Source organism: Muntiacus reevesi, chromosome 18, assembly GCF_963930625.1.
Source record: "Muntiacus reevesi chromosome 18, mMunRee1.1, whole genome shotgun sequence".
NCBI classification, from domain to species: Eukaryota; Metazoa; Chordata; class Mammalia; order Artiodactyla; family Cervidae; genus Muntiacus; species Muntiacus reevesi.
The window spans coordinates 11,999,149-12,010,316 of NC_089266.1; the positions used below are offsets into that span (position 1 = coordinate 11,999,149).

At 56.9% G+C, this 11,168-nt stretch overlaps 1 protein-coding gene across 4 annotated transcripts; it reads right to left on the reverse strand.

The window, feature by feature from the left end:
- Positions 1-32: 32 nt before the first annotated feature.
- Positions 33-8,993, reverse strand: MAFG (MAF bZIP transcription factor G). Of its 4 annotated transcripts, none has more exons than XM_065911172.1 (3): positions 8,727-8,993; positions 4,904-4,967; positions 33-4,806 (listed from the first exon to the last, which is right to left on the reverse strand). In XM_065911172.1, exons 2-3 carry the CDS (start codon positions 4,937-4,939, stop codon positions 4,354-4,356), a joined length of 489 nt encoding a protein of 162 aa, XP_065767244.1. In that variant the 5' UTR covers positions 4,940-4,967; positions 8,727-8,993; the 3' UTR covers positions 33-4,353. The 4 variants fall into 4 exon arrangements, with proteins under 4 accessions (XP_065767244.1, XP_065767242.1, XP_065767245.1 ...); XM_065911170.1 differs by having other exon boundaries at positions 8,723-8,992; XM_065911173.1 differs by lacking the exon at positions 8,727-8,993 and adding an exon at positions 7,625-8,232.
- Between the last annotated feature and the right edge of the window lie 2,175 nt (positions 8,994-11,168).

Consider the following 11,168-nt stretch of genomic DNA (forward strand, 5'->3'; position numbering starts at 1 on the left):
ACAAAATAAAGAAAACCTTATATATCACAAACATACACTATGTACAGCAATAAATACCCGGGGCCTGGCCCAGTGCCGCCCCTCCTGGACAATAATTTAGCAATAAATACTGCACAGGGCAGGGAGAGCACGAGGCCGCAGCCGCCCAGGTCAGCCAGGGTGCCCCAGTGAGGCCCTTCCCCACCTGGATCTTCAACAACCCCCGCCCGCCCCGGCAGATCCCAGCGTACCCCCGGCCCCCCCACTTCCTGTCTTTAGCCTTAGGCAGTTAGGGCAGGTAGGATCTGATCAACTCTGCTCGGCCCACCTTCTCAGTGCCAGGAGAGCAGCAGAGCTGGACACACTGGACAGCCCTTATCCTGCTGCCCTAAGATGCCAGGAGAAGGTTTTCTGTACCCACTCCCGTTTGGTTAAAGGCTTCAGGGACTAGCAGTTTGAAGGGATGTGGAGAGGGTGGGGCTGGGACACAAGGTTGTTAGAGGGGTTCCCCTTCACAGGTCACTAGGGACGGCTCTCCTAACACTCCAGCTCAAACTGGAGGGACACCCACATACCAAGGCTGCTGCTCCAGGTTGGGGTGGAAATATGTGCGACTGGTCCAACAAGTATAGCACATGCTCAGGACACAGACCAGAGCAAGACAAGCTACCAGTCTCCAGGGCACACCCTTGCCTCTTCCCATCGGCTTCAAAACCAGAGAGCTAACAGGAAGGCAAAAACCTGCTAGGAAGAATTATTCGGTGGCTTCTGGGGGAAAAAATCGTTAATGTGTTGGTTCCTTTCACCAAACCACAGCCTAAAAAAGTAACTTACAAGATCCTAGAGCGGAAACAGTGCTGCAGGCTGTGGCTTCCCAGCTGTGGACGGAAGCTTTGGCCAACCAGCCACCCCAGAGAGGGAAGCAGCAGTGACATGATGGGACTTGACCATCTGTCCCAAAGCAGGCTGCAGTGGATCAGAGCTGCAGGCCCAGGCACTGACCACTGAGGCTGCTGCTGATGGTCAGGGTTGTGCCCAGACCTGGAAGCCTGGACCAAGAATAGAAAAGCCTCCAGGGAGACCTGGCACCTGGCAGAAACCAGCACACCACCCAGCAGCCATGGCTTCTCCAATGCAGTGAGTGTAACCTGGAGCAGTGGCCAAGAGCCCCACGGAGGGCTCCCTGGAGCCATAACTCTGGGCAGAAGCTGACCTGTTCCCAAAGGGTTCGCCTCTGAAATCTGAGTGTCCATGTTGGGACAAGGGAAGACTGGGCAAGGGCAAAGTGTAGGAAGGTGCACATTATGGTTTACTTAGCGGACAAGTTTGGGAGACTTGGCCTGAGCCAAAGTCCTCAATTCGCTGTGTCAAAAAGTTGAGGAGAAAGAGAACACGACACACTCACAGTAGGAAAAATGAATTAACGAGAATCAAAAAGACACCAAACAGCCACATGTGGACACAGGATCTACTGTCAAGAACCAAAATGAAGTGGGGGAGGGGCAGAGAAGCCCCAAGAAGCTGGCTTAAGGGGAGCAAGATGCTCCCCAGATCCAAGGAAGAGTTGCTCCAAATCCAAAAACCTCAAAAGGAAGCATAGCCTCTCAAATCCAGATGTGTCTGTAAACCAAACCAAGGACCTGTAATTCTGTTCAGCACATGCCCACCCACAAACCTTCCTCTCTCCAGGTCTACAGCATGACAGGAGTGCACAGAAATAGAGGCTCCACCTCCAGAACAAAAGTGGGGACTGTACTTGGACACGGAGAGCCTGTCCCTCCCCTTGTCCAGGACAGGGCATGATCTCTCTTTAGGGATTCTTATGATGTGATTCCAACTTGCTGCTACAAGCAACATCAACCACTCTCTTCTGGACCTTAGGTAGACAAAGCCAGACTGCAGGGAGCCAAAGGAAGCCACTAAGTGTTCAGAGTCAATGGTCAAAATCTCCATTGCAAGCCAACCTGGGTATAGCCAGGAATGTCTCTGAGTTTCTAGGGTCAAGATCAAGCCCAACAAGACAACAGAAGTAGACAGCCCAAATTCCCCAGAGTTTAGGCATGCTGCATCAAACTCTGGGATGAAGATTCTACCGTCTACAAGGTTAAACCCTGCCAGGCCACATTGTTTTTCTTGTCACCAGCCCACTTCTGTGCTTTTTCCAGGGGTTCAGGGCCCCCAGAGAAGCCAGCCAGCAACCCCAAGTAGTAGCCAAACCCCACATGGCCAGAGTCAGGGGAGCAGCCTCTTGGGGGGTGGGGCAGGCACCACAGACAGCCCCCATCATGTGCCTACAAGCAGCTGCCCAAGCCAAGTCTGAGACTAGCTGCCTCACTGAGTTGCCATGACGGGAAGGTGGGCTCAGCCCTGGGGAAGCACCTCCACAAGCCGAGCAGTGGATCCCTGGAAGACACAGACCCCAAAGGGCGGTGAAAGAAGGCCCAAAGCCAAGAGCTGCCAGCATGTTTGGGGGGAGAAGAGGGACAGGACTTGGCCCTGGAGACCATAGCCCTTGTCTGGCACTGGTGGGGACCCCCAGGCCTTCAGGCAAAGAGAAGGGACTGCTCCAGGTGGGCCCCGAAACCACCTGGCTCTGCCTGGGAAGCACCGTCCCGCAGCATGGAAACAGCTCTGGGATGAGTGGGCAGTGGGTCCCTGGACTTCCCCTGCTGAGGCCCACCTGAAACCCACAGGAACAAATCTCCGATTGGTGGCTGGAGCCCAAACACGGTGACTGAAGGCCAGAAGGAAGACAGCCAGGGGCAGCTTGGCCCTGGCCTGATGGGCACCCACAGTGACTCCTTGATCCCTGCGAGCCCCCACCCAGGGTCAGAGGCCGAGGATAAGGAAGTAGTGCGGGGAGCAGTGGGGTGGGGTGCCCAGGATAGCCCCCCTTTTCACCTACACTGCCGCTGGATCAGCCCAAGCCTGAGACACACATGCGAAGCCAAGGGTCAGCCTGGGGTATGGCAGAACCCTGCAACTGACCCCCCCGCCCGGGGCTCAAGGTGAGTGCCAAAGCAGAAGAGACAGGGCTGGCGGCGCAGACCCCCAAGCTCCACTGGAGCAGGTGCAGCCCGGCACGACAGCCTGGGCCTGACAAGTCAGCAGAAGCAAAACCACAACCAAATCCAAAAAAACAAACACGGGAGAACAGACACAAGAAGTGACACCCACAGGTCAAAGGTCACCAGAAGCACCAGCACGTGACGCTGCACAAGACCTCACCAGGCACGGACGACACCACGGCACCGGCAAGAGACGGAAGCAGGAAGGGGCAAGGGAGTAAGTCACTTTCGGTACAATTGCAAAAGAGATAGCAAAGAGGACGTCAGGACGCGCCTTCTGGTCGCTCGCGGCTTGGCTTTTTTTTTTTGTCTTTTTTTTTAAACTAAGTTTTATAAATAACGTCTGATAACTCTGTGTATATAAAAACTAAACTCCAACAGCCACAAAGACTTGTCTGTAAGTTTACAAGAAAGGATTTTTTTTTTCTTTTTTTTAAACTAGCAAAGTTTCTATTATACTTTCTTCCCTTTTCCATGTATATGGTCAAATGTTCTTGCTTTTTTTTTTTTTTTAAAAAGACAGTTTTATAAATACTCTGCAGCTTTTTTTTTCTCTAGCTTTTAAACATATAATTTAATAACTTCGTAAAAGGAACTTCTCTCTTTTAAATAAAGGGCTATGTAACCACACAAACAGGTCATGTAAACAGTGACACGGGACCCATCGAAGGACACTGGACACACCCTTCACGCTCACAACCAGTGATTTGGTCTTGTTCAGTGCAACACGTCAGGCGTGAGTGCCAAGGCCCCTGGCCCACAGCCACACGACGTCCCATTCCCCCTAGCGCCAGACTGGTGGCCCGCCTGTCCAGGGCCCTCGGGGACAGCCAATCCCGTCTAGGCCTGCGGGCTGGACTGAGAGTGAACCTCCTGGCCTCCTGCTAACCTGGTGGCCTTCAGAGCCTGTGGGTCACTCCATAGTGAGAACAGCCTCTCCTGCCCTGCAGCCCTCTGTGCTCGAGGGAACATGCCCCAGAGAACCCGCTTGATTTTCCTCTGTCCACTCCCACAGGCTGACTCGACTCCAAGCCCACCTGCCCGTGGTACACAGGGGGCGGGGGCGACCCCACGTCACCGCCAAACTGACCAATCCCAACGTACAAAACACACGATGACAAAGACGAGATCAAAGGGGCTCAGCCCAGCGCCCCTGGGGTGCAGGTTGTGCTTTGCAGGGAAGGGAGGAGGTAGGAGAGGAGGAAAAGGAGAGAAGAGGAAGAGGAGGGAGGAAGAAGGGGACAGGGCTGCCGAATTTGCCATGCGCCTACTGGCCCCTTGCAGACCCGCCTGGCCAAGTGTGTCCCTACGACCGGGCGTCCGTCTTGGACTTTACTATTGTGATGACACTGGTGGCAGCCACCTTGCCGGGGACAAGGGGCCCCAAGCCAGCAGCAAGGGGACCCCGAGCTGGCGCCACAGGGCTTCGGGCCACGGTCCTGGCGAAGTTCTGCAGGGCCTCGTACTTGGAGCGGAGGGCATCGAGCTCCAGCTTCATGCTGGCGTTCTCAGAGGCCAGCTTCTCCACCTCCTGCTGCAGCTCCGCCTTCTGCTTTTCCAGCTCCTCCTTCTGGGTCACCCGCTTCACACGGCAGCTGGCAGCATAGCCGCGGTTCTTGAGCGTGCGCCGGCGCTGCTTCAGCTGGATGATCTCCTCCTTCGACAGGCCCCGCAGGTGCTGGTTCAGCTCCCGCACCGACATGGTCACCAGCTCCTCGTCCGTCAGGCTGGTGCCATTCTCTCCCGGCTCCCGCTTCACCTGGGGAGGGCACAGCGCACGAGGTCGTGGGCCAAGTGGAGGCCATCCACCCCTGTGCCACCCCAGCCCTGAGACACTGCCCACCCTATCTGCTCACCTTCAAGGCCTTGTTTCCTTTATTGGGGGTCGTCATAACCCGGGGGGCACAGCAAGCAGGCACTCTGCGAGACAGGGAGCGAAGGTCAGGACCCTGGAGACCACACCCTTTCCCTCCCCAATCCACACAGTCTTGAGCCCCCCTGATACCCTCTGTCTACCCAGGGGAACACACCCAGCCCCGCCCCCCCCCCCCTAGCCTCACCCCTTGCCTGCCCCTTCCCTTTGATACCTGGCCTCAGAGTTGGGTTGCTCCCAGTCCACCCTGCCCCTAGGGAACTAGGTGGGAGGCTAGGAGGGTCAGATGGGGGAAGGGGAACTGAAGGGCTATTAGGGAGGCAGAGGCAAGTAAAGGGGCCGGGAGTGGAGGGGTAGAGATTAGAAGGATGCGGGAGGGGCCAGCCTAGAAGGAAGCCGGGAGCTTTAAAAATAACCCCAGTGTGCCCCAGAGCATGGCTGTTCCTGGCGAGTCATGCTGACTCAGCACATCGCTCCCGCTCTGCTCTCACCGGCCTGGCACTCCCCGAGGCCGCCAGCCAACACAGCCCCAGGGGACTGGCAGCAGTAAGCTGCTGGGGCGGTGAAGGCCAGCCTGGCCAACAGCAGGTGAGGGTTGGGGCCAGGGTTCTACCTCCCCTAAGCCGCCTGGGACAAAGCCCTGCTCCGGTGAAGGCTCAGTGGGCTGTCCCCACTAGGGACTGGAGCAGAGGGGAGGATGCAGAAGACTGCCAATTCTCCTAGACTGTTCACTTTGAAGAGTAGCAAGCGGAGTTGTCCAAGCCGCTCTGATTTTGTCTTTAGCACTGGTGGGAGCTCCCCACCCTCCTGGCAGCAGACACTCCTGCCAGGGGAGCCAAGCCCCACGTCCCTCCGCCCTCTTTGTCCACCTCTGCTGCTGATGGAGTAACCATCCTGTGGCTTTGGTTGCAGCTTTTTGTGCCCCTGCCCCACCCCATCCAGGGTATTTCACAAGAGTGCCCACAACTGACCCCCCAGGGGCCTGCTCAACCCTTTCTGGCCAGTGACTATTCTCTGGCTCCCTGGTTGGGGTCCCCACCCACAGGGCAGGGAACAAAACCCAGAGGGCCCCCTCACCCACCCACTTGGTCATCTTTTCTGCATCTTGCCCTCACTTTCTGCAGCCCTCCCAAGCATATTTCTCCTCATTTGAGTCCTGGGATTCCTGGCTCACTGGACCACCTCTGTCCCCTTGATCCCTCCGTGACCTTCCAGGGTAGATGCAGGGAAGTAAATGGAGGCCTAACCAGGACTGTGGTGCCCTCCTGGAGAGGTTATGGCGTCACTGCTCTTCCAGAGCAGAGGAGCTGGAGGTCACGAGGTCTTCAGGGCCCCATGCCTACCACAGGAGCCAGGTCCTCCAGGTGGAGCCAAAAGGGCTCTCCCAGCTCTGAGTCCGGGTCCAGAGTCACTGAATTGGTCCTGCCACTGTCAGCGTGAAGGAAAAGCCCTGGCACCAGCTTTTCTCACGCGCCATCCTCCCCCCACCCCCAAATGCTGAGCATACGGTGACTTCCTGAAGAGATCACACAGAAAAGTGCCGAGCATGGCGGCTGGGAGCTGAAAAGTGCCTCCTCGGCAGATTTCACCCTCCACAGAAGCCCTGAACTCAGCACAAGTGTAGCCAATCGCCTCCTAATCAAAGGTGTGCCTGTGCGCAGCTCGTGAGGGGGAGGGGCTGGTCTTAGCAAAGCAGGGGCTTCCAACCTCCTGGCCTGGTCTCCGCTATCTGCAAACTCACACTGCTGGGACGGAGACAGCTTTTGGGCAAGGGATGAGACTGATGGCTCAGGGCACCACAAGAAACCAGAGGGAGGGGATTTCAGAGGCCAGATCAACGAGAACCTTTACCCTGTTTCTCGTCTCTGCTTCCGCTAAGGCTGAGCACACCTTGTGGAGAAGGCATGGGTGGTCCCAAAGGCAGGAATCCACCAAGGTACCCAGGGCCACTCATTCAAGCTGAGCCAGCCAGAAAGGGGAGAGAGAGCTCCATCCTCTTTCCCGGGTGTGGACAGCAGACAGGAGGCCAGTCTACCCCTGCTCCTTCTCTTGATTGCAAACACCAGTGGCCAAACTGCCCTGGCAGGTAAGGCCTTGGTCACTCTGGCACCCTCACCTAGTCCACTGCACTCCCACCCTGCCCTTTAGACCAACCTTCTCCAGAAGCCCTTTGTAAAAAGTCTAAAACTTAATTTCGACCAGAGCATAAGTAGCTAAGAAGAATCTACATGTTCCTGGGGCATAAAATTCCAGCCAAAAGATCACCTGAAGTGTTAAAACACCTGGCATCTATAAGCCCAGGGATGGAGAAGGAGGAGGATAAACCACAAGGTCAGCCTTGGCTAGCCATGAACCCCTGGGCAAGAGCAGTCAGCTCTGGTCTAGACGGAGTGCCCCCCTAACCCTGAGACCAGGAACCACTTATACACCCAGGAAAAGTAGCTCAGGCCACACCACCCTCAGGCTGTCACTCCCCAGAAGTCCCTCCCTACCACTGGCCTGACACCCAGCAGGGCCACGTTCCTCGCTAACCTGCACAGTACTGAGCCCCAACCTCAAGTGGAAGCACTCTGGGGTGACTGGGATTCGTCAACTCCTGCCATCCACACCAGTCCACTTGTTATGCCCTGAAGGCTAGGCACCCTCAAAGTTCCACCACTCAGACCCCAAGGCAAGGCTGTGAAGAAAGCCAAAGCCTGCTCACCAGACACCTCACTCCCCTGAAGTCTAAGTCCTTCTGCTTCCTCTCCTTTGCAATTTCCTGGTAGAGCTGCACCGACTTGCCCCTTGAACTGTCCACTGTCACGGAGGACTCAAGTACAGGCACCCCTCCTTCTCCCACTGCCTCATGTCTTCCCACCTGAGGCAGCCCGGCCTGGCCAACCACACCAGCCATAGGGAAAGCCTACTTCCCAGCCCGCTAGGACGGCCCCCCCTAAGCTCCTCCCCTCTTCTCAGAACTATTTCCCAGTTTGGGGAACTGTCCCAGAGGCGGGTCAGGGACCAGCAGCCTGAGAAAAGCCTGCCTGGCAGGGGATGGACAGACCAGGGGCTTCACCCTCTACCCTGGGATAACCCGCACCGTGACCGCTCCGTTTACTCCTCACCCTTCTATCGTAAACTCACGTATCAGTCTAAACTTAAGCTGGCGCCCCAGCCTGGGGCCTGGCCCCTTCTCACTTCCCAAGGTTTCCCTCTCACCGCTCGTTTCCCGGCCTCTCAGGCCCCTAGCTCAAATCCCCCCAGGCATTAGGACGAGCATCTAGTGACCTCATGCTGATGACTCAGCAAGTCTCCCTCTGGGCTCTGGCACGCGTGTGACGGAGCGAAGCCGGCGCGGGCAGGGTCTTCCCAGCCCCCCCCACGTGCCGCCTCCTCCCCCCAGCCTGCCAAAGACCCCGCGCCAGGGAAGCCTTGACACAGCACCTGATGAATCAGCAGCTCAGGCCAGGGCCGCCGAGCTCTTCCGCGGAGCCCTGGGCGCCCTACTCGACCCCACCCTTTCCTCCCGCCACCCCGGCCGCCCCTCCCTCCAGGACGCCCCGGCTTTACCTAACCAGCCCAGAACACGCCCCGCCTGCCCCTGCGCCCACCCCAGCACCCCCGGCTCAGGGGCCAGGAACCGCTCCTGACCGGTGGGGAAATCGAGGCACGGGCCGCCAGCAAGGCACAGGCAGACCCAAAGACCGAACTACCCGGCCCGCGCCGCCGGGAGGAGCCGCAGCCCCGCGAGCACCCGTCCCCGGCCTGGAATCCCCGGCCACCCTCCGTCCGGCCCTAGCCCGGCCGCCGCCGCACTCACCCACCACACTGCGGGCCCGGCGGGCCGAGGCCGGGGCGGGGCGGGGCGGGCACTCCGAGGCCGCGCTGGGCTGGCCGAGCGAGTACTCCGGGCCCAGAGTGGGGGCTCGCCGCTTGCGCGGGCCGCGCCGAGCGCGCTGGGAAGGCCGGGCTGGACCAGGCTCGGGGCTCGGGATTCTCCGCCGCCGCCGCCGCCACCGCCGCCACAGCCACCGCCGCCGCCGCTCCACAGACGTCACATGATGTTTGGTCACGTGGGCTCCATTCATGAAGCGGCGACGCGACCGGCTGGGGCTTAAAGGGGAAGACGCGGCGGCGGCGGCGGCGGCGGGGGCGGGGCACGCCTGCACTGCGCCTGCGCGCCCTGGCACGGTCGCCTGGGCAACGCGCGCCGCGCCCGGCGGGTGAGGTCTCGCGGGACTAGCCCAGGAGCGCGCTCCCGGCCAGCCACGCCCCCTTCGAGGCGGGGCCTGGCGATCCTGCTCAAATACTCTTCTGTGCCTTGTGTGCAGGACATTTCAAAGGCCACGTGTCCAGGGCGCAGGTGCGGATCAGAGGTCCCACGCATAACGGAGAAGATTCTCACGGTAGTTCTGATGCCGCCTGTCAGACTCTGCATGCATTGCCTCCATAACTGAAGCGGGCCTCAGCCCTGCCAGGAACATTGGCCTGGCTCACAGAAAACCCATATACTCCGGGAGGTGAAGGGCTTGTCCAGGATTCAAAACTTAGTTCTGTCACTTCCAACATCCTTCCTGTAGTGTAATCTGTCTTCACCCAACATCCCGAGACCCTACAAGGACTCAGGCGGTCCCTGGAATGCGTCTAGCTCAGAGTGGGTGAGGGGTAAACATCTGTTGAATTAACAGTTGATGTAGAAATTGTAGCTTTCCTTTCCTGTTTCATCGGCATCTGCCTGGAACTCAGGTCACCGGTCCATGTCTGCTCCTGAACTTTCTGTAAGTTCTCACGACTCTTAAAAATTCCCAGAGAAGCTGATTCATATCAATGTATGACAAAACCCACTGAAAAATAAAAAAATAAAAAAATAAAAAATAAATTAATTAATTAAAAAAAAAAATTCCCAGAGAAAAAGGTGACAAAAGGCAGACAGGAAATTGAAGGGATCCAATTTCTACTTTGAAATTCTGTATTTACCTTCTCAAGTGTAAAGCCAGGAAGGGGGACCTACCCTGCCAGGCAGGTCAGAGGGATCAGGTGAGCTGAAAGAAGGATGAGTGACAGAGGGGTTGCCTGTCCTCAGGGGGATTCAGTGCTACTGAATGAATGATGGAGGCCAACCCAGGAGGCCCCCAAAGCCAGGAGACATCAAGGTGTCAGCAGCTCTCTCTCCCAGACTCTAATTCCCTCAGAATCCCAGAGGACCTTGTCACCTACTTTGCAGGGTTGCATGTGGTTGTCTTATCATCCTGTCTGTGTTCTTTAGGGGCAAGGCGTGTCCCCCTGCACCGGGTCTAGCCTGAGTCTCACAGATTATAGGGCCTTAATATACTCAGGGAGAGACTTCTAAAGCCCTCAACTCTTCTTTTTTTATTTTTTCTTCTTTTTAAAATTTTTCTTTATTTTTGATTGTGCTGGGCCTTCATTGCTACGTGGGTTTTTCTCTAGTTGCGGCAAGTGAGGGCTTCTTATTGCAGTGGCTTCTCATTGCACAGCACAGGCTCTAGATGTGTGGGCTCTGTAGTTGTGACTCTTGGGCTCTAAAGTACAGCCTCGGTAGTTGTGGCACACAGGCTAAGTTGCCCACAGTATGTGGAATCTTCCCGGACCAGGGACTAAACCCACGTCCCCTGCTTTGGCAGGCGGATTCTTAAACCACTGGACCACCAGGGAAATCCCACTCTCGACTCTTAATGTACTAGACCACAAAGACTTGCTCCTGAGGCCAAGAAAGAGGTCTTCTTGGACCTCTCACATCCTCACCACCAGCTGCAAGCTCTTCTTCTGTCCTGCTCTACTTACGTCTGCTCATACTTGCAGGGATTTCTCCAGGTGTCACTTCCTGCAGGATACCAAACACCTCATAGCGTTCTCCCCACATCACACCCCTTCTCGGGCCTATGTGGCTCTGCCACAATTCCCCACCTCTGGCCTTTGTGGTTGGAATCAAGGTTCACAGACCTGCTGGCTGAAACCCAGTGTGTTCTTCACAGGGTAGCACAAAGCTTGTTGCAAAGCTCATCTGGATCCCTGTGCTTCCTCCGAGACTGTGACAGGTGATTCCTTACTTTGGAACCACCTTCTGGCTTTCTCCAAATCCCAGACCAGGGCACGTGTGGGAGCAGCAAGACCCCCTCATCTTATTGGTAGACACCTGACACACAGGAGGCGCTCTAACAGTGAGACTGACCTTGACTTGAAGGGCACAGTCAAGGAGAGGTTTTGGTCCTGGGCAGATGTGTGGCTTGTGCGACCATCTCTTCCAG

Excerpts from the sequence above, each read along its gene's own strand:
- MAFG (XM_065911172.1), bottom strand. The coding sequence starts at position 4,939 with ATGACGACCCCCAATAAAGGAAACAAGGCCTTGAAG. Across the intron at positions 4,807-4,903 it reads AAGGAAACAAGGCCTTGAAG|GTGAAGCGGGAGCCGGGAGA; the intron begins GTGAGCAGATAG and ends TGCCCTCCCCAG.